Source organism: Onychomys torridus, chromosome 8, assembly GCF_903995425.1.
Source record: "Onychomys torridus chromosome 8, mOncTor1.1, whole genome shotgun sequence".
Lineage (NCBI taxonomy): Eukaryota > Metazoa > Chordata > Mammalia > Rodentia > Cricetidae > Onychomys > Onychomys torridus.
In genome coordinates, this window is record NC_050450.1 from 18721370 (window position 1) to 18749176 (window position 27807).

A 27807-nucleotide genomic window follows, 5' to 3' on the forward strand; every position below is an offset into this window, starting at 1 on the left:
ATTCTATCTCATCCTCACCCTCTCCTGTGCCCTAGGAAGCACTTTGCTCTCCCAGTCCTTTGACTAGTAACAACCAGGGTGAGCTGACACTCCCCATCGCCTGGGCAATGCACAGCAGCCCTACTCCCACCCCAGCTCATTATTGTGGCCCTAGCTAAAGTGTGTGCCTGGTGGTTGGCCACAGGGGCAGGCTGGGACGGGGGGGGGGGGGGGGCACCCAGAGCCAGGCTTGGATACCAGGTGTGTACCCATAAGCCCATGTGTATACTACTATCTGCTCTAATGTGCTATACATGCCTCACACACACACAACAGGAGCACTTGTACTGCACATGTAAACACACCCGGAGGTCTTCAAAGGAGGGCAGAGCCCCAGGCCTTCCCAGGCCAAGTCCCCCTATCCTCAGGGACTGACACTGTGGAGCCTGGCTGAGCACATGCCAATGGCTCTAATTGTACAGTTTTTAAAGCCATGCTAATTAGAAAGTGCGCTAATGTCTCTGCTTAGCTCTTAATAAAGAGCTTGATTCGGGATCTTTTCAAGGGATAATTGAGTGGAAAAGTGCCTGATCCCACCCCTCTAGTGCCTGTGCCTGCAGGAAGGCAGGCTGTGTAGGCGAGAAACCTCACCCAGACTCTGCCAGCCACTTGGCGGCAGCGTACAACCCGACAAACACCATGGGGGTGCTGCTTGGAAGGGGAGCCAGGCCCAGCCTGTTTCCCATATTTCCAGACTCTCCTGGTTGATCCTCATGAGCACCAGTCATAGCGACAGACACCCCCCCCCCCCCCACATGCCCCAGCTGCTCCTTAGACAACCCCCACTCCCCTCAGGGCTACCCGTTTTATCCTGGGAGAAAGTGAGAGGGCCTGGCTTGACCTCTGCCCAGCAGGGTCCCCCAAAGCATTCTGCACACCCCATCGAACTGTCCTGGAAGGGAAGGATGGACAGTAGACAAAAGAAACAGAGCCAGGTGATTCCTGGGAAAGATGACTGCTGGCCCACAGGGATGGGCTTTCAGGGACCGCTTTGCTGGAATTCTCTGGGCCAGAAATAACTGCCTGGGCCTCGCTGCACAGCTGCCTACAGCTCAAATTAGTGACCCCAGGGGATTGGACACTCCTTCCATGGGAACATGGCCTGGTACTCTTCTTCCCCACCCCCAACCCCAGGGTCTGCTCCTTTCTGCAGAACTGTGGTGAGCCTGTCTGGATGGGGCCCCCAGGTAGCTTCTGTTCTCCATGGCTGGGCAGTAAGGATAGGGCTGGCATGAAAAGGTAAGGAGCAGGGTCCTTCTGTGGGACCTGGAACTGACTGCTATAGCCCTGTGGGACCCTATGGTGTCTGGGCCTGGAGGCTCAGGGGAAGGGTCACTGTCGGTCCCTTTCTGCCCAGGCTGCCCTGTCCAGGACTCTGTCCTGTCTCTGCGGTCTTATCCAGTTCCACAGAGTGCCTACAGAGGATAAACAAAGTTAGTCCGGGAGGAGCCATTTCCAGCTACCACATTCCTGTCTACAAGACCCCCAAGCCACGCCTCTCTCATATCCCCACCGTATGCTCAGCACACAGGCTGTCCTCTGTCCTCTCTGAAGGTTAGACGACTTTATCTGTCCCTCAAGGGATGGAGAGGCTGGGTGGTCCATGAGGGCAGGTGCTCAGCTCCCTCTGCTGGCTAGGGGTGGGAGCCTCTCTGGGTGGGCCTTAGCGCCCCCTCCCCCGCCACGTGGCTGAGTCCCTTATCTTTCCTACATACTGCCAGTGACACTATCGTCTCCACCTTCATGTGAAAGAAAACCCAGCTCACACTTGAGACCTAAGGTGTGTGTGTGGGGGTGGGGGGCTGTTGCAAATACAGATTTGGGTCTACACGGGAGCTGGGGGTCCCAGGCACACAGGGAAAGGGAACAGGTAAGGCACCTTGTGGCACAATGGCTGGCATCCACAGGGAACTCAGAGGCCTGCAGCAGGCTATGTTACTTATGTTACCACTAGGTCCTTGCCCCCCACCCCCACCCACCCATGCAAAGCCTGGCTATCCCCACCAGTGTTGCCTAGCAACCAAGTATTTATTTGAAAGGGAGACCTCACAGTAATGCCTACCATCAGCCTGCTCTCCCAGCCTGGTGTAAACCCCTCTCCAGTTTTTGGCTCCCACACCCTCAGAGACATAATGCTTTGTCTGTCCCTGGGCCTCAAGTCCGTGCTACCTGGAACATCCTTGCAACTGTAAAAGCACCAGGGGACAGTGGACCACACTTTATTAATTGGACTCTTCCAGCAGGGTCGAGAGCAGCTGCTCTATTTACAGGTCCTGCCAGCTTGCCAGGCTCAAGCGCCTCCTGTGCCTAGGACCCCCTAGCTACTCACACTTCATGGGCACCTATGCATAAGATCCCAGATCTTGGCACAACGAGTCAGGGCCTCTTGGGCTGCTAGGTCACCGGGAGCTCCATACTAGGGCTATGGGCCATCCCAGGATGTGGAGGCCAAGGCCCAGCTGGAGTCCTACATCCTGGTGGACAACATCTAGAACCTTCACGTCCCAGGGACTGGTAGTGAGGTTGGTTCCTGCCCTCCTGAGGAGCCCTGAGCCTAGTTGGGTGCTAAAAGACAGAAACACAGGCTATTAAATGCTGCCCAGGCCCCAGCTGCCAGGCTTGCTGCCCACGCAGAGCTCTCTGGACTCCCTGTAACTCTTGAAACCCTCACCCTCTCTATCTACCAGGCTTTGGATCAGATCTGTTTGTGAAAAGGTAACTCATTCTCCTGCCTGGGCTGTGACTGCCCGGATCTGTGTGACAGGCTGCCAAGACAGTGCCACCTCAAAGCTAGAGGAAACCTCGCCATTTCCGTCACCTCTAGGTACCTCCTTCTCTGGTACTCCAGGAAGTCCTGCCTTCAGGAGGCCTCAGCTATGCTGACCCTCACTGCAGACCCCAAGCCTCATGCAGGGACCGGCCCCAACTTCACGGCACGGGCCCACATCCCAGAGGCTGCTCAGGCTGGGGATGAACTAACGGGCTTTGGCCTTGTCCCTGTCCTTCACCAGCAGCCATGTTATTAATAGTGGTGACATTTTAAAAAGATGGCCCTGACCCCCGGAAAGCAGATTTCAAACTGAAGCTTGGTTTCCCAAGGTCACTGCTTCATCCCCGAGGCCAGGCTCTTTGCTACCTGGGTGTCATCCCCAGCATGACATTTATACACTGACTATGTTCTCAGCGGCTCAGAACCATAAGCCCTCTTCTTCCCACTTTGGGAAGCCACTGCCCAGGCACTGAGTTGGCTGGGCCAGGATGGCCCAGTGGTAGGTGAAGAAAAAAAAAAAATGAAGGCGTCCTAGCCCCTGGGCATACCCAGTCCTAATCTGGCACAAAGTCGATGGGGGGGGGGGGTTGGGTGGAGCCTTCTGGGACTGGGGGCTTGCACACAACACCTTAGTCTGGAGCCTGCAAACCGGGGAAAGGGTGTGCCAGGGAAGGTTTCTGGGTGCAGGCAGCTGACTTCTGTGCTCACAAGTGCAGAGACTGTGTACACAGGTGACTCCAGGGACCCTTACTCTCATAACTTTATCTGATCACAGACAACATAACCTGCAAAGGCCTCCATTTCTAGTTCCTTCTAGTTCTAACACACGACTGGATGTTTCAGCTGCTGAATCTGAGGGCAGATGACAATTCAGTCCATGACAGGTGGCCACCTCCTGCTAAGGCTCAGTTATCCTGGGTAGGCCAGACCCTCTCAGGGGTAGAGTATTATGGGATAGCTCCAGGACCAGGAACTTGAGATGTGTGGACACAGGGTCTTAGAACAGAGTAAAATATGGTTCAAAGCAGGGCCTTTGTTCAATGTGACAGGTCCTCATGGGAAGAAATCAGGGCACAGATCACGTGAGGACAGTGGTGTGAGGACATAGGAAGTAGACCCCATCCATATATTTGACATCTTTAAACTTGCAGCTTCTGGGGGCTTGAGATCGTAACTTCTGTCACAGCATTTATATAACAGGCCCTGTAGATACAACATGTCCCGGTGGAAAAGCCGATGCTCAGGGTATGTCACCTGCCAGGTCACTGATAACGGGGTCTGGCTAACCCCAAACTCCCATCAGTCACTCTTTGCCCACTGCCCCAGAGAACTAGGTCATACACAGCCCTGTGCCTGCCACACCCCGCAGGGGCAGGTCCTTCTAGGCCCAGACCAACTTGCCTAATCTTAGAAGAGTCAAACTCATGGGCAGGGTGGGACCACTCAGAAACATCACAGCTACGCCATGTGCATGCACCCCAAGTCAGTGAGGGCTACCCACCAGGCACTCATTAGAGCACCACGTGGCTTGCTTGAAGAACTGTCAGGGGGGCCCCAGCACAAATATTTCAAACTGCATGGTATTTGTGTTTAATGGGATGAAATTCTTTAAGCCTAGAACCCAGCTGAGCCATTATGCCAGCCAATTTGCAGAGAAGTGGGAAGCACACAGTACCCGGGGCCTTACATGGCTCATCCACATAACTGGAGGGGAAGCCAAGTGGGCTTAGCACAGCCTGCCTGCTGGCCCCTGAGACTCAGCCCACCTTGGCCTGGGAATGTTGCAGCCTTGGGCCATAGGGGGTGGTCACACTGGGGGGTACAGGGGAATGGGAAGTCATGGCTGGCCCGAGACTGGTGCCAGCCACCACACTCAGTAACACCCACTTCTCTTTTTTGCTTTGGTAACCTCTACTCAGCCTCCGAAGCCGGTCCCAGGAAGGGTTCCCCAGGAAAGAACCAGACTCCTCTGTTGCTCTGTCACTGAGCAGCAAAGTCGTTACAGAGTACCCACTGCACATCAGGGATGTGCTGCAGGTCCACAGACGTGAGTGAATGGACAGGGCTGCCCTTCATCAGGCTAGGTGCAGGGACAGTGAAGGACAAACTGCAATAAGCAAGCAGCTGCGGGACAAGGCTCAGAGAGGAAGCAGTGAAGGAGGGGGCCTTGCTGGTTCACTCGTTGAGCATCACCACCTGCCAGAGCCCTGTGGTGGGATCAGTGGGAAAGATCACCCCATATTGGGCTTCACAGTACAAACACATCTACTGGGGGGGGGGGAAAGAGCCTCCCGGGCCTCCTCTGAGACCCCTGCATCCTCTAATAATAGTGTGTGTGTGGGTCACACAGAGGAGTCCTTACACACAGCAGGGCCTTACATCATGTGGGACCACAGACACACACATTGTAAGGCCTAAATGGATCATGCTTCAAGGCACCACCCACAAGAGGCATATTTGGGAGTGTATGCACTTATGTGTGCCACCTCCCCCCTCCCCCACAGCAGGCCCCCCAATACAGGGACTGGCCACCCTGCAAGAATTGCAATTCCCTTGCGGCCACCAGGAGCTAGGTGCCTCTCACTGGCTGCCTGCCTGCCCACCAGCCTGCTGACCGAAGACCTGGACCCCAGGGAGTCTCCTGGCCAGTGCCACACCAATTTGCTGGGTCTGGCTCCCCTCCAGCTACCCAAGTCTCAATCGATCCCCTAATAACTCGATCCATTATGTCGGAACAGGATTCTTGGAAACCAGCAGGAAAAGGAAGCTCTGAGAATCGTCTGAGTCATTTTTTTTTTAACTAACAATGGGGCACCTTTCCCCTCCCCAGTGTGGTAAGCTGCACTGCCTCCGCATGTTCTAGAAGATGCTGTGTGATACCCTTGCCGGGAAAGGAGGGTCAGGACAGCCTTGTGTAGAGCAGGGTCTTCCTAATGGAGAGAATGAAGCTCATCCCTTCTTTCTCTCAAGCTGGCCCCATATCAGCTTCCAAAACAGCAAGGCTGATTGGCCCCGTGGCTCTGGCTACCCACAGCTGGGGAATCCTGGTGCTATCCCCCTCCCTGGGAGCCAGGGAGACACCCCCACACACACCCGCAAATTGGAGGATGAGCTCAATTTACACTTGGCCGTGGGAGTGTGTTACTCATGGCTCTTCAGCTCCTTACAGTCGGTACTGCGCACCTCAGGGTCCGGCACCCAACAAAGAAGGAGGGAAGGTGCGCCCAGCCCTCTCCATGGCCTCAGAAACCCTAGGTGACACAGCCAGGCCTAAGAACCAACCCAGGGAGGCAGAGACATGGCCCATGTCCTGGGTGATTAGGGGTGGGGGTGAGGGCAGGACTCAAGTCTACAAATATTCCCCGGGAATTCTCTGTGGCATGGCAGCATGAATCCTTCCCTCCCATGCCTTGTTTCTCCACAAGCCACATTTCTCCACCAGGCCAGATGGCGGAGACCCCGAAGATTAACAAGCAATGCTCTGCTCCCAGTGAATCTCTGTGTTTAGGAAAAAACAGCCATTTTTTATGAAAGAATGTATTAACACACAAGGTGTTATTTTTAGTGGGGTTTTAACGTGAACTGGTCAGTCAGGAGTTTTCAATTTCCCAGTTTTAAGATTTACTTTTAAACTGTGTAAGTGTGTGTTTGCACCTGTGTGTAGGTATATGCACATGATGAGTGCAGTTGCCCTTGGAGGGCAGGTGTTGAATCCCACGGGGCTGGAGTTACAAGTGGTTGTGAGCACCTAGATATGGGTGCTGGGAACCAAACCCGGGTCCTCTGTAATAGTGTGGGCCCTTAGTTACCAGCCGTCTCTCCAGCCCCTAAACTTCCAAGTGTTTAAATATCAGTATAAACCACCAGGACCTCACTCTAGCTGCTAACAGGTCCTCATTTACCTTCATATCCTGACAGGGTCCTGAGACCCCCTTGAGTATGACAGCCACTGTCTCAAGGGCTGGAGAGCAGGTACAACCTTGTCAAAGAACACAGGCTCAGACATGAGTGACCCCATCATAACCCGTTTACTCTAGCTGCCTAACTGGGCTTCTGAACACCACCCCTCTTGGTACCGGCAAAGAAGACACTCTCCCTTCCCACTGGCCCAGGGTTCCTAAGAGCCTAAACTCATCCATCTATAGCCTCAGAACATAAGCTCAATAGCTATACCAGCTTGATACCCTAATATCCCTAGGGTTCTCCATGCTGCTCTAGACAGATGTCTCCACCTCCTTCAGACACCAACCACTTAGCATGACGTCGCTCCCTTAATGTCCCTAGGATGTCTCTGAGGTCTGGCCTGTGGTTGAATACATCAACCCAAGGCAGGCCAGGCTGATGATCCCCTAGCTCTGCTTAACCCCAGGAGTTGATCGGTCTCACAAACATCCTTTAGGCTCCAAGATGATCCCAAGGGGACACGGAGCACTAGTCTGGGCTACTGGTAAACTATATGAGCTAAGAATTCCAAATGGGGTGTCAGGTTGCATGCTGCCCACCAGTGCAGCCCCTGTGGGACGGCTGCCTGTCTGTCCCCGCAGCAGCAGTATAAAGCAGGCTCCAAGGAAGACGGCTGCTTTAATAATAAATTGCTTAATTAGGGAACCTCCAGGCTCCCATGAGGAGCCAGCGCAGTGTGGAGCACCAGCGTGAGGGATGTTACCTGCTGTTCCCACATCTTGGGGACCCCCACCCCCGACATGCTAAGGAGCTGATGCTGCATGATTCAGCGTACACTGGAGGTAGGATCCTGCCAGCATCCCACAGAGAGGTAGGCTAAGCCCCATTGCAGGAGCTACCCTGCTAGGAGGGGAGCTGGGAGAATGACCTAGAAGGGGTATCTCATAAGGAAGGATAGCTATCCTAGGCCTGTATGTGGCTCCAGGCTCTGCTGGGCAAGATGGATGAGGAAAAACCAAGGGCTAGCCTGTGGCCCCATGAACCGCTGCAACAGCCCTGTCCACTCCAGCCTGGTCTCAGCCACACCTGCAGCAACCGAACCCCGAGACAAGGGACCTGCCAAGTGACAAATGTGAGGGGATGCAGGACCTGAGCCAGCTGGGCCAAGGGGGGTGACTAGAAACCATAATGTCTTCCCCACCCCAGCCACCTCGAGGCTTCTAGTGGTATTGGCCCCCTGTCCACAGAACCTACACAGCCTGAGAAATCCCTACGGGTGTGGACCCTCCTTACCACCTCTGATATGAAGCCCAGTATGAATAACAGGGATGAAGTGGAGGGATTCAGGGGACCCACTGCACACTCTGCTCTGCTTGTCCCCGAGTAAGAACGGCTCAAAACAGATGTGGACCAAGATGTCCAGCAGCTATGGAGCTGGGGTCAGAGGTTTAGGATGGAAGCCAGCCTAAGTAAGCACTGAGTGTGGCCGGTCACAGGTTACCTGGGCACTGGATCCCTGCAGGCCTTGTAGAAAATGAAACCCCAGCACACCCAATTCCCTGCCTCCTTCAAGATTCAGATTTTATTTCCAGAAGCTTCCGTTAGTCTCTGTTGAGAGGAAAAAAGGTTTGTGAAGAGGTTTCTGTGATCCACTGGTTCTATAGGCGGAATCTGTAACAAGCAGGCAGGTTGTGAGGCTCATGAGAGCCCTGCTCCATTTAAATGGCCCTGTCCTCGGACCCTGGGGCCCCACCTCTCAAGTTACCCCAGTCTCATGTCATAGAGGCCAAGAGCCCGCCACAGGAAAGAATCTGGGTTGTACAAAGAAAAGCATACACGAAGGATACCCCATAAGGTAGGGGATTCCAGGACAGCAAGAAAGAGAATGCCAGCTTGGCCTACAGAGGAGGGGCTAGGTTAGGTAAAGACCCAGAGAGGGGTGGAGGGATGGGGAGCCTCTGCTCTGGATGGGTCTGTGGGTATTCTGCAGGTGGAGGGTTAAGACAGACAGGGGCTGCTCAGCTCCTCAAGAGCATCTTCCAGTCCGCGCGTCTATTTCTTCAGGGCCCGGGACATCTGCGTCTTGGCTCCTGGACCACCTGGCTGTGTCATGGTCCTCTGGCAAGATTCCTCTGGACCCTTCTGTATGTTCTCTGAACAAGCTGTAGCCACAGACACTCATATGTACACAGGAAGAGGGGCAAGTTGCCAAGACTTAGTCCCTGCTGTCTTAAGAGGACCAAGTTGTAGGGCCTGCTTACACTCTTTCCCTGCAGCCTCCCACAAGCCTGGGTGGCTGTGCCGGGGTGGAGGTGACTACCCACCCCCCCCCCCCACTCAGTGACGTGACAACCAGGAAGACAGCCCAGGGCCTCATCAGACCAGTCACTGCAGAATGTATTTCCTAATTAAAGTCAAGCAGTCAACATCAATCCTCAAGTGGCCCTTGTAGCTCATAAAGGAGCCAAGGGTGGTGGTCAGTGAGGGGTTCCCTGCCGTCTGCTTCCATTTTTGTCTCCCTGGGCGACAGCTGAATGCATCCAGTACTGTTGCCAGATTCTGCTCCCTGCCCTGCAGTTCCACCCAGGCAGCCGGGCTGGCAGGACAGTCCGGCCAGAGCATGACCTTAGATCCCCATCTGAAAGAGGCCTAGACCATGTGGGGAGAGGGCTGCCCTTCACAAAGAGGGCACTGTGGTGGGACCCAAAAGACAGCAGGGTTACTAACCTGGGAACCCCTGCAGGGCTGGGGACAATACTAGCAGCTGGCAGGGGTGGGGGCTAGGGGCCAGTCTCTGCCCCGGTAGCTCCCGACACACACTCCAGGGGACCCTGCAACCCCTAGACAGCTGGAAGCATGGGGTGGTGAAGAGGGAGGTGCTGAGGGGCAGGCAGAAACTCCAGCCCAGCACATAAACAGTCTAAATTAGGAATGAAAACATCCCGAAGCCAATCCCAGCCACCATCACTGGGCAGGGTATATTTCAAAGGAGAAAGAAAACATCCGTGCTTCAAGTCCTAAACTTCCCAGTATGACTCCAGCATGGTGGCCCGGGATATGTGTCCACACACACCTGCATGGACAGTCCTATGTGCACATGGACAGATCACCTAAGAGACAAGGACAGGCCCGAGAAGGAGACACACAAAGTCCTCCCAGGGGACAGACTGGGCAGGACTGTCCCAAGCCCCTCACACCCACAGCAATCAGACTATTCTGTGGCCCCCTGCCAAGCCCAATCCCCACACTGTGGCTTAGCCCAGTTCCTGATTTCCAGGGGTGGAAGCCCCAGGGCTTGGGAACTGGCCAGCAATGCCCCCCACCCTGTCCCGTGACTGGGGCCACCAGCCCTGGCCCTGCTTCTCCAGGACAGAAGCCAGGGTGAACAGCAGACACAAGGAACCCTAAGCAGATGGTGGGGGAGGGGCAGCCCTGGGAACACAGCACCCTTCTGACTGGACTGTGGCTTTTACAGCCCAAGTTCCAGAGGAGATGGCAGCGGATGGAGCTTCTACATCCCTCTGCTACATCCTGTCTTGCCTTCCTGACCTGAACGCCTGGTAGAGCTCAGAGGGACAGCGGAACTCCATTCACCAGAGGTTACCTATGGGCAACCAGGTTCAACCAGGCAAATCCTATGATGTCACAGGGGTTGAGGGTCACCCAGTCTGGTCACTCTCTAGGTTGACTCCAGGTCAGGAGTGAAGACAAGTTGCTTCCTGGGTTGGGAATCAAGCAGGCCCCTACTCAAACCCCTGGTATCCATAGGGGCTCCATGTTATTATCTTCTGGACTGTGTGTCATGTTTGACATTGCCTCATAGGCCTGACCTTTGACCACACTCCATCTGTCTGGCTGCTGTTTCTCCTAACACAAAGCCAGAAACCCAAGCCTAGGACCAGTAGCGCGCACCAGCAAACACAAGTCTCGGGTCACATAGCTTAGCAATGGAGACTCTGCCACTATACCAGGCCAAGAGGGGCAGAGGCTGCTGGCCCTCAGAACCTAGGTGACCAAGGAACATGGGACCTGGTCCCACCACGGCCATCAGCTCAGCTCCCAAATCCACCAACATACCGGGATGCTCAAAGACGGTTCAAGTGGCCACCTCAGCCACAGGGGTCACGTTGCTGAAGTGCCTAAAAACGAGGAGTCCTACTGGTGTCCCCAAAGTGTAGGTACTGGGCTCCTGGCCACCCACCAGTTCACGTCTGGTCTAACCCCCTGCTATATCCATCCACTCAATTCTCCAAGGCTCACAGACCCCAAACCCACCAAGGCAGGCATTAACTATCCAGGCTTTGCAACACGGGGTTGGAGCCGAAGCAACTCCACTGAGAAGTGCCTAGGAGATTGATTGTAAAGCACACCTCTGAGTGTTTCCAGAGATGACTAAGTCAGGGTATGCATGGCAGGGTACGTGGGCAGAACCATCCCATAGTCTGGGGACCTAAAAGGAAGAAGGCAAGAAGGATGAAGACCACTCATGGGCAAGCTCTTCATGTTTCCTGGCTGCCTTTTCCACACACTCCCTGGATATTCTGCTGGAAGTAATGGAGTCAGCTGACCATGGACTGAAACCTTTGAAGCCATGGACCAAAAATCAGTCTTTCTCCACACTGTTTTTTCTCAGCTATCTGTCACAGAGACAAGAGAGTAACTCATGCAGGAACCACAGAAGTCCTGGACCAAAGGGGTCACACGCTTACTAATCCCAGAGACTGGGCTGAACACAGGGCCTAGCACTGGGTGGACGTGTCATACACTCTGCCCCTTTCCACGCACACCATGGCTTAGACCAGCAAACTGAAGCTGGGAGAGTTCAACAGCCTGCAGCTCCCAACAGCCTCCTATCAGCCTCCTTGTGCATGACCATCTCTTGCCTGGAAGCCCTACAAGATGCCAAGAACACAGGCCGGCAGGAAGTAGGGCTAGCTACCTGTACAACAGCTGACCTTGGCCAGTAGTCAGCTCAGGAAGGGACCATTAAGCATGAGAAGCTGGGTATCTCAGGATCACGCTTGGGGTTTATGCCACAGGTTCCTCTACCTTGAGTGGCATAGAACGTTCGTTCCCTTTGTCCTCTCATGGATGCTACTCAACTGCTTACTGAATACCCAAGCCCTTGAACTCAAGGCTCTTCAGCACTGCCCCATGAACTAGCTGTGGGCAGACTTAACCCACACAGCACTTCTCCAGACTCTAGTCCTGACCAATTCCATCAATTATCTGGTGGGCAGGGCACTAGGATTCAGGATGGCCTATTGCCTCTCCAAGGCCAACCTGGCTCCATCAAGCTGGCAGCCAGGAGGCCAGCAAGGCTACACACTTGGTGGGTGACATCTTATGAGTCCTATTTAGGCCCAGCTTGCACCCTTCCTTACCTGCTGGGTACTTTGATATAGGTACTCTAACCCCATCCATGGAGAGTCCTCTCTCTAGCAAAGCCTGAGCATATCTGCCCTCCCTATCTTGGGATCCCATGTGTGGCCCTAGAGGAAAGGTGAGGCTCCAAGTAGCCTGGTGGGGCTGGGAGCAGCAAGGATCACAATAAGAGGCTTTATGTAAGCATAAGCGGGCAGCTGGCTCCTGGGGCCAGGCCGGTAAACCAGGAGCTGGCTGGGGATTAGTGACAGGCGTTGCCACGGCAACCTAAGGAGAAGGAAGCATGCCTGGTCTGAGCATAGCTCAGCCTTGCTCTAGCTCCGCAAAGGTAAGAGGAAACCCCAGAGATTCATTAGCAACAGGTTCCCATGGCAACCGCACCAAGCTCATTAATAATTTTTTTTTTTATTCCGAGTGTGGGTGTTGAAATCCTCCCGAGAATGAAGGGAGGGAACGGATGCAGAGCAAACACACGCGCCAGCTACTCCTACCCGTGGCCCAGACGCCACCTGACAGTAACACCTGTCCCCACCCCAACTGGAAGCCAGGACCTAGCCTTCATAGCAGGGGGCAGTCAAGCTCAGGGACCAGAGCCAAGACCCCTATTTCGGACCCACTAGACAGGCTGCTACATCCAGGAGATGATGCCACGTGTCCTGTCATGGCACCAGGGGCCCAGACTCATAGGTGGGGTAAAGGGTTAGTTAGCAAGTGGGGTTGTTCTACAAAAGCCCTGGCAGTTTCTCATGTGACCAAACAATGTGACCCAGCAATTCTGTTCCTAGTATCTACCCAGGAGGACTAAACTCAGGGGTTCGCACTGAATTCCGAACCTGCCCATTCACTGCAGCACTTTCAGCCACAGGTAGAATATCTCGGATACCTGTCAGCCCATGAGCACACAAAGCTCCATCTGCACCTTGGAGCAGTATCCATAAGAGAAGACCTTTGGGTGCTGGGGCCTGCTTCAGTGTCACGGTGCTCCACCACCAACCCGTGCAAGCATGTGACCTCCATGGCATGGCACCTCCAGAATGGGGACTTGTGGGTGAAGAAGGTGGTCAGCAGAGGTGGCATGGGCATGGTGCTCCTTTCATGGTGAGAAGCGCTTGGAAGCATACTGCAGCCATGGATGCCCAAGTATAAGCCTAGGTGACAGGTGCAGAGCTATACCCTCCCAAGTTACGCGTGCGACGCATGATCCTCTCCAATAGTACAAGCAGTGCTGGGGTTAGCCTACCAGCTCCAAACCCTGCACAGTAGCTGCTGCCGCCTTCACTGAGCCTCTGGACCCCTAGGGAGAACACACAGGGGCTTGGTGAGGTGACCAGGATGCAGACCCTTGGATATGTCACGTGCCTTCTGCTCTGGACAGCTGACTGAAGACCACTGACTTCTGGGACAAACGAAGCCAGCAGGAACTTGTCAACATTGAAGAACACACAGCAAATTCCACAAAGCTCATTATACCCACACTGGGGCCCAGACCACCTCAAGAGGTAAAATGTGCTTTCTCACCCCCAATGCCACCCAGGCCACTAGAGGCTTGATGCAACCCTTCTCAGTCCTTGCCAGACCCCGAGAAAGCTTCAAATAATAAGAAATCCCTGTCACTGCTCCTAAGAACCTCTTGGTGGGAGCTCACAATTGGGAACATGTCCTTTACAGCAATATGAAGACAAGGGAGTGGTCACGGAGATATGGTAAGGCAGAATTGAAAGGCAAAACTCAGGAGCCCTTGGCAACCTGTGCTGTTAAGCGGCCTGTGCCATGCAGCCACTCATACATACCCCACGCTGTAATAACAGCCCAGTGGGCCAGGCCCAGACAGCCAATTTCCCAATTAGAAGCCAAGAGCCCGCCCATGCACAGGGCACAGTGTAGTCCGTTCTTACTCGGCAAATGGGAAGAAAGCAGCTTTCATCTTGACACTTGAGAGAAAAAAAAGGGGCAGTCAGCTGAGGAGCCTGAGGGGGAACCCTGGTGTCAGGGTGAAGCAGTCAGAGCTATAGCCAGTGTGCACCTTGGGAAGGGTGGTACCCACTGCCACCTGAGGATGGAGTTGGGGATACAGAGAGGATGACAAGGACTTGGGCATGAGAAGGGGTGGGCTGGCCTGAAGGCTTACCCCTCTGGCGCTCTGAATTCCCCATGTTGATGTCCAGTGCCGGAGTGCCAAGCACTCCTCCACAAGAAGCTCTACTGAACCAGGCTTTGGTAGACAAGACACTATACGACTTCCCAGGGCACACCCAGCCTGCCCTTGTGGCTTCGTGCTGGCTGGACCTTGTCCCATTTGCTTGGTGATCCAGATTCAGTGTTGAGAAGCAGGCAAGGTTCTGGGATATTATGGAAGACTGTGGCAGCAGGCCCAGCTTCTGAGACAAACACCATGGCCTGGTATCTGCTACCAGTTGGTGAGCCTTTGTTCCCAGGTCCCACTGACAAACTTGTTTTGGCGGCACTGTCTGGCTTGGGAATATTCTTGATGGTGGCACTGGAACGCAGTGGTGTGAGGGCGTCATTCTCAGCAGCGGCCTCACCTCAAGATAGCGCCTTCGCTACAACACACAACCCACTCCACAGAAAGTCTTCAAGAGACCCCTCCTCACCAAACAGATCAGCACTAGCCCCCCCCATGTCACTGAAGAGTGTTTTGCATCCTAGAACCTCCATGGATTCACTGCCTGGAGGACACTCCTGGTGGACTTAGTTTAGGGGCTGTGGCCCTGTAAGGAGAGGAAGCCATCAACTTCCATGAGGTGGGCTAACACTGGGGAACTGGGGTGACCCATACTTAGAAACTCAACTGGGGCCATGAGCCCCTCTACCTCCAGGCCTCCTAGCCCTGAGCTACATTAGCCCACACCCAGCCAGTCATTGACAACACAAACCAACCATGTAGCACAAGGTCCTTTCTACTGGGCTCAGGCCTGGATCCCACAGAAAGGGGTCTGGCAGAGTCTCTTACACAGGCATAATAAAGACCCAGTACCAATCTGGGAGTATGTCACCAAACACTTGGTCCCACCAAGGCTCTCTTGAAGGATGAGGTGGGGAGGCAGCAGCCAGCCCACACCTATATCCAGGACTCGTTTTGAGGGGAACAAGTCACCAGCAGTCCCAGGACTGGGAGAGGGGCAGAGCTTGGTAGGGACTATCCACATGGGCCACTCTACAGATGAGTAAACTGAGGCTCTGTGGCTGGGGGTAGCCACATAACACTCAGGTAGTATGTGATGACCAATACATCCCCACTGTTCACCTCACAGAATATGAACTAAGGTATTCCAAGTGCGCATTATCTCACCAGGCAACAGAGGCTTCCCAGGACCAGGGTCTGCAGGGCTAACCAGAGATACACCCACACAAAAATGTCAGATGGCACCAATGAGGAGGATCCCACACCCTGGAGGATGAAGGCCAGCTACATCCATACCACACAACTGAAGTGCTTGGGATGAGGTCACCCAATGCCTACAAGTCAAAGACACAGGGCTGGCGCCAGAGCTCAGCTGGCAGGCTTGCTTAGCGTGTGCCCCAAGTCTGAGCCCCACTATCACATCAACTAGGCATAGTGATCCCAGACCTATGATCCCAGCACTCAGGAGATGGGAGGCAGAGAGATCAAAAGTTGAAGGTCATCCTCAGCTGCATATGAAGTCAAGGCCAGCCTGGGCTACATGAGCAGACATGGCCCTCCAGGTAACCATGTGCCACTAAGCCTGATGTCGGAGTTTGATCTCCAAGACTGAGGTGACACAAGGAGAGAACCAACTCCCACAAGCTGTCCTCTGACCTCCACATGCGCAGTGGCACACATACAATATAATAAATCACCCAACCTTAACACCCTGGATCTCAAATAAGAAAGAACACGTTTACTTTGTGTTTCAGTTACTTTCATTTGCATCTTTTGGTGGAAATACTAATTTCACAGGGCACCCTGAGTTTCCTCCAGCACCAAGACCCAGCCCCAGAGCTGGCTTGCATTACCCACAAACGGTACCCGCGGAGCTAGGCATGCCTGCATCCACCCCAACATCCCTACTATGAAACTGGCTTGGAAAATGGCCACACATGGCCTCAGCACCTACAGCTGTTCCCCTCACTTCTACACTAATGCAGAAGATGCTGTGTGACAGTGACGTAGGAGCATCTGAAGACCTGGCTCAGTGGGTGACAGTTTCAGGATACTTGCAGGTCCCATCTAGTCACCACAGTGACATAGCAGAGGCCTAGGCTGTCACCACCCCAGAAAGGCCTGGAGGAGAATGTCTTATGGGAAGCATCCTATGGCCACCCTGAGTCTTATTGAATCCATGGTGTGGTGGATGTGGGTGGGGATGCAGCACACGCTAACAGTCAAGAGTGGAGGCCTCAGCCAGCCTTAGGCACAGCCAGGGCGGGAGACACTGGGCTTTCCTCAGCAGCCCAGGAGAGCCTGTCCATTTTAATGAGGCACTAATGCAGGCTGACTCACCAGCCGTCGGCCAGAGGCTGGACTGGTGTCTGCTGCCAAAGACAAAGGGACATGATAGGGACACTGCTGTGTGGTCCCCATGGCCCTCGTGTCCCTCTGTACCTTCCTGAGAACAGTGGTTGGGCATCTGGGCAGAGTTATTGTCCCTGTGTCAATCTCTGAGGAGATTAGACTGTTCCTCGAGGATACTCACCAGGTATCCCAGGACCAGAAGAATCCTTAGCCTGGAAAGACAGCAGGAAGAGTCCTGCTGGAGAACATCCTCATACTGCTCCGACCCCAGGCCCTACACAGGGTCCCTGGTTCTCACCAAGCCCTCCACTACCTTCAGATGCATACCTGGGCCCTGCCACACTTCAGCTGGGGCCATGGGTTTCTAAACAGGGGTGTAGCCCTTAACTTGCAGGCTACCTCTCCTGATTGAAGCATAGAACAGAGAGGTTGGACATGAACCCCAAGGACAAAGAAGTCTTGAGGGTCAGTTATCCTCAAGACAAGAGCATGTGGCCACTAGCCAGGAGGTGCCCAGGACAGCTTCAAGGTGACCACAGTCACAGGCCATAGCTACTCCCCCCAGTCATCCCTGTTCATACCCACCCACATCTCCCTAGCCTGATCAATGACCTATCCAGTGGTCTGCCTTAGCAGAGCAGGGCCTGAGTGTCTCCTGGAGGCCCCAGGAGAAACATAATGGTCCATAATGTACTTCCCAGTACTCTTTGAGCTGAGGCTGGAAGCTGGGGGCAGGGTGCTGCTTCAGACTAGAGCAGCTTCCTCCCTGGCCATCTGTGGTCAATACTCCTCTCCATGGACACCAAGAGGGAAATGGTCCTGTTCCTCTGGGGATAGTTACAACAGCTAGAGGCAGCTAACATCCAAGGCCTTAGGGGCCACACTGCTGGGAGCCTGAACCCAGGCTTTCACAGCTAACTGGGCTCATCTGCTGTTTCCAGGGCTCTGCTCAGGAACAGCAGGAAAGCTCCTGAAGGACTGAGACCGTCAGGATGGAGAGAGGGTTGAGGAATTCAGGGGAGCCTCAGCAGGCTCCTTTGTGGGCAGAGTGGTCCACTCTGTAAAAGCTCACCCAAGACCCCCCACTGTGGGCTGACCTGCAGGGAGCACCTTCCAGAAAGCCCCTGGGCTGGATGTGAGTGGCTCAGAGCTCCCTGGGGATCTCTCCATCAATACACCAGACACCTGCAGTAGCCTTTGGGAGGGGCCTCTGACCAGAACAGAGAGCCCCATGCATGGCCCGCCTGGCAGCCCAGGCAGTCAGAAAGGCCGATTTCATGGCTGATTTTCTCCTCTCCCCAGGTGGCCCACCCCTTGTCTTAAGAGCCTGACCCTGAGCATTTGATTTATCCCAAGCGGCCACCTCCAGTTAGCACATCACAGCCTCCTGCCCTAGCCAAGCAGGGGTGGGGCACGCTATCCGGGAAAGGCTCATTCAGGCGTGCATGCATAGAAGAGCACACTCACAGCCACGTGGGCAAGTGTGCCACCCGCTGGGCTGGAGTTCCGGTGGCTCTGTAAAAAGCAGCACAGGCCAGCAGCCTCAAACAACAGAAACTTACTCTTGGCTCAGTCTGGACCAAAAGTCCCCAGGCCAGGCCTCAATAGGGACTGCTGATCTCCAAGGCTCTGAGGAGGCTCTGCCTGGCCTTTCTATACCTTCTGGTGTCAGTGACAGTCCTTGTATTCTATGGCTAGCCCAGTCTTTCTCACGGTTGTCCCACAGCCTGTCCTCTTCCCCAGAGACTCCCATCATTGGGACTGGGGCACCTAGGCCAATCTAACTTCCACTCAACTAGTTACATCTGGAAACAGTCCACTGCCGAATGGTGGCTCCACATTCTGCTGGCCACAGATTCAGAAGGGGACAACACTGAGGCCAGCACAGCGACCGAAGCATTATGTGTATAGCCTCCCTTGCCGCTCAGCGGGATGCCATAGGTCCACAGGGAACAAAACCAAGGCCCCAAAGGTCACCTGTCCAGAGACAATGCAATTTTGGTACCCCTCCACCAGTCCGACTTCAGAGGGTCCCAAGTCTGCTTACGCTAAGGATCCCACTACTTCCCAGAAAACCCACCGACCCATCCCTTCTGTCACCACATTGGATGCGGCACACCCCAGTAGTGGCCAACGCAACAAGGCTCAGGGAGCCCTGTGTTGCTCGGCACAGGGGCTGGGAGCAACCCCAGGGAACGGAGCCTGTGCCCACCAGCCAGAGTTCTTACTAAGTACCTGCTACACTAGCCTTATGTACAACAGACCTGCCAACAGCCTCCTACCGTGGCACCACACCCAGCCACTGCACCTGCCCGTTCAGCACCCTGCCCAACTACTCTATACACACGGGCATCAGTCAATTGAGTTTGCTAACCTTCCTGCAGCTACAGGGACCTAGGACCTGAGAGATTCCAGCTCCCCCATTGGTAAAGGCTACTGTTCCCACAACAGTGTCAAGGAACCTCCTTTAGTTTCATGCCTGGTGAGAGGCCCAGAGGCAACCCTCCCCCATACCAAGGGCTCTGCCAGGCAGAGACTAGTAAAGAAGAGAAGGACCAGAACAAAGTGGGGTGTCCAGAGCAACCACTCTTACACCCTTACACCCCCTTCCTCAGGTCGCTGCCCCAGCTGCACCAACCTGGAGCCTAGCCTGGGGAGGGGACAGCAGTAGCACAGTCCAGAGGGAAGAGGACAGGGCAGCCCAGCCAACCATTGTGCCTGCCAGGAACATCCTGTGTGCTGCCAGGGTCAGGCCACGGCGGGCTGCAGCATTCATCTATTTAAACATAGCCGAGCAGGGACTGTGGTCCCCAGGACTGGCCTGTTCCTTGGCCCTAAGCAGGTCATCTCCCCACTGTCCGCTGCAGGTCTGGCCAGCCGAGAGGCTGAGGCTTCACGCTGGCGCCATGTTAATAAAACATGGACTCTTTACCTAATGCTCACATACAAGGAACCCATTCTGTGCCATGGTTACTTCCCTAGTGGAAAAAAACCACACACACACACACACACACACACACACACACACACACGTCCCAAGAGACACAAACAGCAGAGGGGGAAGAAATCTGACTGGACCAGGCAGGGTTGAGGTGGTGCCCAAGGGTCTCTTATCGGGAGGTGGTGGTTGGGTATGGGTGCAGGAATGGGTGTTCCTGCGTCAAGCCTGATGGACTGACCCCTCTGCACTGTGGGCAGTTGGAGGAACTGCTCTCATCCTAAGGCGGCCTCTAACTTCTGGAGCATGAGAGAGAGAGAGAGGCTTCCAAGTCCAGCCCCCAACTTTGGCAAAGGCTTGGGTAGCCAATGTGTGAAAAAGGAATCCCCTGGGACCCCGGAAATCTCCTGTAGCCAAGATCAGCCTGTGCTGGGCCAGGAGGGGCCGAGTCCTGACTGTCCAGAGCTTCTCTATCCAAGGCTCACACATCCCAGAGGTGGTAGCCGTTAGAGCAACCCGAGGCTGGCATTCCCCAATCCAGCACCTAATTCAGCATATTCTTCAGCTGTCCCTGGTATCTGCCCCTGCCACCAGAATCCCAGTCTCCCTGCCAGCCTGGGCCTCACCTCCTTCTCCTGCCAGCCAGTGCCTAGAGGGATTTGCAAAGCCAGAAATACCAGTCCCCACAACCACATGGAGCAGTGGCTTAAGTCTTTCCCACAAGGCCCTTCCTGAGAAAACGGTGTGCGGCTTTGAGTAGCAAGCCGATCTGTCATTCCAGGCAGGTACCACACTCAGGGTATGGTGCCCAGACCTTCTGCCAACTCTCTTGAGCTGGGGACGGGGCTGAGAGTCAGTAGGTTCCTTTCCTCCCGGTCCCTGGACCCCTGGACTTCATCTTTTCTGGGCATCTGACTCCCATCTCTGATCAAGGATCCAGCCCTATACCACAACACAAGGTGTATGACCCATACCACACCTTATTTTTGCCCAGGGCTGTGGCCAGCCTTTAATCTCAGGCCTGGAAATTTAACCTGGGCCCACATTTCTTAGGGGTGCTCCAAGTTAGGCCAGGACTGACCACCCAGGAGAAGAGAGAAGGTTAACAGCTCACAAGGTGGGGAAGGAACATTTTGGGTCAGGTCCCCTTCCCCAGCAGGCTCAGCTCAGCACCAGGGCCGACATCTGCGTAAACAAAGGTAACGGATTTGCGCGCCTGACCTTGACTGCTCAAGACCGAGGATTGGACTTGGCCACAGGCCACTGCTCTGGATTCATCCCTGTTTGACAGGCTGTCCCATCCCCCGCATTCTTCCACATCCTGACCCTGAACTGGGCGGCTGCCAGCAAGCAGCGCTGGGAGCCAGGCCCACTGCATACGAGGAAGCAAAGGGAGCTCCCAGACCACCCTGTGTGCTCCTGCGGGCCACAGAGACACCAACAGCCTGTGTCAGTGGCTTACTCTATCAGCACAGAGCTGGGGTGTCTAAGCATGCTATACAGGCCAAGCCTCCGAAGCGTGAGGGGCACCAGCACCCACCTCTCATTCTTTGTCCTGCGGCACCCTTACGTTCCAGGCTTATCTCAATTTCCCGCCAGGTTGGGTTCCAACACTGCCCCCTTCCTGAGGAACACACTAGATTCCCGAGTCCCCAGGCTGGCCTATTCACCCCTCTTTGAGATCCCAATGCTCCATTCCATCTCACATCCCACACTCCTAACAAGCAGGTTCTGAGGATCCAGAACCCTTTCCATTTCCCTCCTCTTCAGATTAGCTGTAGTTCTCACTTACCTCAGGAGCAGAACCATTGGCTCTTGCCGCCAGTCAGGTCCTGCTATTGGCTTCCTCTCACACAGACTCAGTGGTTACCAAGTAATTACCACTTCCCTGGGCCTAGTACTAACAACTTCTAATCCAGGCTCTGCACCCTCCAAAGGGCCCCACCTGCCACAGGCCTAAGGACAGCTGGATTCTGGATGGGTTCTGTTGGGGGAAACCTTTGCTGAATGAAGTCGCCAGGGCCACTGGTATCAGGATTCTCCCCCCCCCCCCATACAATACAGGGGTTTCAAGGATTCATCCAGGAAAGTGCACATAGACAAGGGTGGTAGAGCCTGTCACGGTCCCCATGTGACTGGTGGCCCAGCTTGTGTCCACTTGAGGTGCTGATACTATCAGAAAAGAGCACTGGTCAACTGCAGAATCACCTCTGATTAGGATCAGGAACAAGTAGGGTAAGGCCTGGTAAAAAAGGCTCCCATCCACTGGCAGCAGAGGTGGGAAACGTTTTCGTTAGGAAGGTGATGCCTTCATTAGGAGGGCAGGACTGTCAGTCCACATAGCCATTCCTGAGCCACACAAGCAGGTCTGCCAGAGCAGAGCCTGTCCTAGGGTAAGACCCCTCTTCCTAGTCCTTCTTCATGGACATGTTTGGCCTCACTGGCATCATGCCCATTTTGTGGAGGGATGAGATGAGAAAGGTGGTATCACATGGGAATGTGGGCCTATCACCTCCTTGATGAGGGGATGAATGACTCTCCAACAGAAGTTTAGGAGACATCCATCCGAGGCCCTTTCCAAGATCTCTCTTCCATCTACTGCTCTCAGTCATAACGTTGCCTCCCCTGTCCCAAATGAGCCCCAGAGCCATGGTACACCCAGATACAGCCACGAATCAACACATGCTCCAGGTTCCCACTTGGTAGATGTTAGCTAGTAGTAGCTCTAAAGGTATGGGGCACCAGGCGGTGGTGGCACACGCTTTTAATCCCAGTACTCGGGAGGCAGAGGCAGGTGGATCTCTGTGAGTTCGAGGCCAACCTGGTCTACAAAGCGAGTTCCAGGAAAGGCGCAAAGCTACACAGAGAAACCCTGTCTCGAAAAACCAAAATCAAAACAAACAAAAAAAGGTATGGGGCATATGTCTTGGAACTCTTCTCCCAGCAATGACCTACACACACTGGATGCTCAGCTCTAGGACCTTGGGGAAGGCTGACTCCTGAAATGCTGGGTCAGCATTCCTAGATACACACGAGTACCTGTCAAGTCACAGGAAGCCAGTATTCCTGATCCACATCCCATCAACCTAACTGGGACACTGAAGGAAATAGCAGCTGTCCTCCCAAGCCAGTCAGAATCTCCAAAGTCCACAGAAGCAGACATGGAGAGTTAACAGTAGGAGAAAAATCCAGTAAGGTACCAGGTTATGGACAGATCGGCTAGGGAGGGAGCAACAACCCCCACCTAGGACCCAAGGACCCCCAAGAAACCACAAGGTTCCTCAAGCAGAGTGCCAGCCGAGGCCACAGAAGCATAAGCTACTTAATATCTTGGCTCAGAATCCAGGCCCAGGAGTCCCTTGAAGGCCCAGTGGCCCCCAGTCTGGTTTTCCTGAGAGCCAGCTCTTAGAGGCTCAAAAACAACAGAGATGGACCATTCTCAAAGCACAAGATCCAGGGCAAGGACAAAGGACTGGCCCTCCAAGACCAGCACCCGCTGAGTTCCCACTGGGGACATGCATGCCAGAGGTGAGCCAGGTACTGGCAGCCACCCTGCAGCTCTGTGCCTTTGCACATCTCAAAGCATCCATTTTTTAAAAATGTCATAAGGACTTAGGTTTGTCTAGCCAGGGCTGCAACAAATGTTGAGCTTCTGGGCTAGGCTGGGCCCAACCAGCCCCTCTTCACCTACGTGACCTTGATATGTCCTTCATTCTTGGTTGGTGACTTGAGGGTTTGGTGCCTGTCGTAGGGAAGAAAAGATTTAAAGGATCCTCTCCTAGAGACTCTCACTTCTGAATACCCAGATTCCTTCTAGATTTCTAACCATCCATAGCTCACTTCCCTTGATGACAGCCGGGAGCCCATCCTGAGCTTCCTACCCCTGGGAGGCCCCACCTCCCCTTGCTGGGACAGCAGTGGCACAGCAGGCAGTTCTGGGTCAGGAGCCCTGGGTGGGGTGGGGGAGCCAGGGCAGAACATAACCCAGCGGAGCAGGCTACAACACACGGGTCCCACCCACCTTCCTCTATAAATAAGCCTGTGTAGGAGAAACAGCGCTCTCCCCAAAAGTTCCAGCCCGATTGTATTTTTAAAGAGCAAACTAAATCAATAAAGACAAAGACTGTCCTTGGAGGCTCCTTTGCCACAGGGATGGGAGATACCATCCAGGCAGAACCAGGACCACGTGTACATCGGTACCTTGGCTAGCCATATGAGAGTTCCAGAAAGGTCCGGGACTGGGAGAAGGTACTTCATTATGTTCCAACAGCCAATAGAAGCCCAGCTATGGCTGGCAGGCATCTGCAGGGAGGTAGCAGCTGCTTCTCACCTGAGCAAAGCTGACTTTCCCCCACTTTGGAGTTTACCCTCTGGGAAAATTGCTATGTCTACTTGCAGGGGAGAATTGAGGGCCAGGAAACATCCTCTAGCCACGTGGAAGTATACAGTCCTTGTAAAACCCTGACCATGCCAATCACCCATGTTTCCCTGCCTCATACAAAAAGCCACCCCCTCCCAACTCTCAGGAATGTAGAGAGCCTCAAAGAGCTTGGAAAGCCTCGGCCCACATGGGCTTCCCCAGTAAGCTGATTCCCCGCCTGTCCAGGCATGTAGCTTATTTTAGGATCTCCCTGAGGCCCAGGTTCACACCCCTACTCCAGAGCCTGGCATCTGCTGGGGGTCAGACCCATCCCCATGTGGCCAGAGCTCTCAGGAACCCACTCCAATGACAGATGCAGAGTGCTGACTGGGCCAAATAGCCTGGGAAACCAGCTCTTTGTAGGGCATTTCCCTAACTTGGGGATACTCAGAATCTATCCCTGGTTTTCAGGAGTAGAAGAATCGAACTGTGTCTTGAGGTATACCCAGCAAGAAGATGGGGGGGGGTGGCGTGGCAAGGTTCCTGGAAATAACCTGCAGCTCCAAGACAGAGATGTACTTGAGGGCAGGACGGGCAAGACCCATCTCTTTCCCCTTGGTGGTCTCACCTGCAGGGACAGCCTGGCATTCTCTCCCCAGCTGAGAGCTTCCCTCACCTTTCTGTCCTCTCTTCCAGGGCTTGTAACACCTGACTCTCTCCAAAGACTCCAAGGGCCTCTTCCACTCTGGGTTCACAAAGTCAGCTCAGGCCAGGTGGCAATGTTAGCTCCACAGCCCTTGAGGACTCACTCTGCCTACATGAGCCATCCCATCCCCACCTTCCCTGCACACAGCAACACAAACAACCTTGTTAGAAGTCCTCCGGGACACAGCAGCCCAGAGAACCAGGGTCGGCCTCAGACTCCCGTGCCGCCAGATCCTGGCTGACAGAGTAAGTCTAGGCCCGCTCCAGGCTTCCCCGAGTTTGCACAGCCTTGGAAACAACAAACTCCAGCATGAGCACAGGGCTGGCCTTTGTCCCCTCCCTAGGGCCCACAGTAGCACTGCCCAGTAACCTACCATCACTCCCAGCCACACATTACCTCTCCACCAAGGCCCAGTGGCCCAGTCCCCTCCAGTCTAGATCCTGCAGAGGGGGACAAACTGGCAGCTGACACACAAGGTCACCCTTTTTCTGCACAGACGGCCAGCCAACCCAGAGGATGCCCACCACCGGCAGTCACCACAGTCAACTGCAGAGGACAAAAGACGGCAGGCACTGGAGCCCCAGGCGACTCAGAGTAGGCCACAACCATAGCCCTGGGACCACCATCCTCTTTTATAAGCAGAGAAAAATCTGACTCACCCAGTGTTTGGATTGGAGTGAAAAGAAACACGGGCTTTATTACTTTTTTTGGTACAGATTTCTCTTTTGTATTTAATATTTATACAGTTAAACACACAAGGTAGAGAAACATATACACACATTGCTCATTTTGCCTCTGTCTCCGACTCTGCCGAAGAGTGTTTATGGACCCATGTCAACCCCCCTTGGCCCTCCACCCAACCAGCCCAGGAAGGAAGCAGGAGCACCTACAGGCCAGCCTACCCTGAAGCTCTGATGAGTCGCTGATGGAGGGGGGGGGGGTAAGCAATACTCGGCATATTTCAGCTCCTCCTCAGAGCTCACCAGGGCAGTCCTTTTCCAAAAGGCCACCTTCTTGCACCCCAGAAATACCTCCAGCCCTGTTCTGAAAGCTTCTCTGAAAGTCTGTGCCCTTGAGCCAATTAGGAAAAAAAAAAAAAAAAAAAAGTGCAATCCCTCCTCTCAAGCCAGGCAACTGAAAAAGAGGGTCGGGTTCAAAGCTAGCTGCCTCACTGCCCCCCCCCCCCACAAGCCCCCAAGCCGCGCATGACTTAAATCAGCCCCTGAACGGACTTCAGCCTTGGAAGAGTGAGTTCTCAACCAACGTCACTGCCTCTCCTGGGAGAAGAACTAGGGACCAGCCCTGCCTGGCACACAGCGCACACAGGGCAGGTGGAAAACTTTCTCCCCTTCTAGCCTCCAGCGAGGGTCTTCACAGGCTCAGGTGTTGGTTTGGAAAGCTAAACAAGCGGGGATTCCTCCCTCCCCGCCCCCGCCCGTAGGACGCCAGGAGTTACTAACTACCTTCCTTTCCCTTGAGTCGGAGGCATCCTCGCCGCTTCTGCACATACTCTCCCGTCCCAAGATGTCTCTGAACCCAGATCCCACTGGCGAGTTCCGAGGCGTACGTCCCCCCACCACCTCTGAGAAGAACACTGCTCTCGCACCCCTTCCCAGTCCGCGCCAGATCCCAGAAGCCGGGGTTTCGCAGGGCGTACGCAGGGCGAGTCCCACACCCCAGACCCCAGCGCCTCGCCAACCCTGTAAGGATATGGGTTACAAACCAGTCGGAGGCACCAGCTGCGTGGCCGCGTGGTTTGCCCAAGGCAGAAGAAGACCGTGGCCGCCAGTGCCGGGTATGGGACGGGCTGTTCCTCGTCGGCGCCCAGGTCCGCACCACACTCGGTCGCTGGGCTCTCGGGAGCCAACACGCCGGACCCGGATCCTCGCTGGTCCTCGCGCCCAGGCGCCCCAGGGCTCGCTGGGGAAGCCCTCACCGGCGCTGCAGGGGCCGGAGGCGAAGCGCCCAGGGGCACTCGGACCTCGTCCGCGGCCAGCGTGCCCTCGGTCATGGTGGCAGAGAGCAGCACCTGCGAAGAGAGGGCAGGCGGTGACCCTGGCCCAGGAACGACGCCCCCGCCCCGCCTCAGGCGGAGCGGAGCTGCGGGAACAGCCGCGGCCGCCGGGATGTCTTTGTCTCTCCTTATTAGAGACAAATGCGCCCCCCGCCCCCTCCCGCCCCCTCCCGCCGGCAAAGGCTGGCAGCCCCACCCCCAAGGCCCAGGCGAAGGGCTGTGGGAACCCGAGGGGCTCTGCGCCCACAGAGCTCAAGTTCAAAGGGTCCCAGGCGCGCTGTAAGCGCGCGTACCCACCGCGTCTCACCTCGCTCCGGTGGCCAGCGGCGTCCCCGCGGGCATTGCCCGGGCGGCGCTGTCACTGGGGACCCAGCCCGGAGCCCGGAGCTGGGCCAGTACCGCCGCCACGGCCCGCGCCCCCGGCCCACCCGGCACCAGCTCTCGCGGAGGCTCCGGCTGTGGCTCGCCCAGCAGCAGCAACGGTGTCCCGATGCGGAAAACCGCTAAATGCACGGCGGGGCGGGGCGGGCGCGGACCGCGGGCACGGGCCGGGGGCGCGGCCGAGCCGGAGAGGGAGCGAGCGAGCCCTGGAGCCAGTCCGCGCACAGCGCAGGAAACTTCGGAGTGAGCAGTGGCGGGGGGCGGGGCGGCGGGGGCGGCCCATGGGGCGGGGCCAGCGCGGCCGGGGCGGGCCGGGGGCGACCCGCAGGGACCGGGATAGGGACGGAGGGTGGGAGGGGGTCATCAGCCCGGCCCGCCCCCACCCACACGCACGCTATCCCACGACATCCCCTGCTCCGTTCTTCTCCTGTGCCGGTATCCCGCCTGCCCCAAGTCCAGGACTGGGCGAACCCGGTCCGCGCCCCCCTTCCCGACCTCTCCTCCCGCCCCATACCGTCTCGCGGGAGAGCACGGCAGCAGGGGGCGCTCGTAGAGATGCTCGGGCGAGGGGCGGGGGAAGCGGCGCCAACGTCCTTCCCCGCCCCCACTGCGGGGGCGCAGAGCCGGCGGGGACCCCCTCCCTTCCTCGCGCGCCGCCCCTTCCCTTGGCTGCTAGGGTCGGCTAGGGGGCGGGGCTCAGCAGGCGTGGGAGGCACGCCGTGACCATGTCAGCGAGGCGCGTGCCCTTCCCCCACCGCGTGTGTCTTGGGTGTGCCGGGGCGCCAGTGTCCTGGCGCGCGTGGGCGAGAGGGGCGC

At 55.5% G+C, this 27807-nt stretch overlaps 1 protein-coding gene across 1 annotated transcript in view; it reads right to left on the bottom strand.

Moving 5' to 3' along the window:
* The window catches only part of Cacna1h (calcium voltage-gated channel subunit alpha1 H), a 58815-nt gene extending 31663 nt beyond the window's left edge, over positions 1-27152 (bottom strand). Inside the window, 2 exon segments of the mRNA XM_036195083.1 lie at positions 26309-26625; positions 26918-27152. Of these exon segments, the coding sequence (XP_036050976.1) occupies positions 26309-26607 (299 nt within the window). The 5' untranslated portion in view covers positions 26608-26625; positions 26918-27152.
* Between the last annotated feature and the right edge of the window lie 655 nt (positions 27153-27807).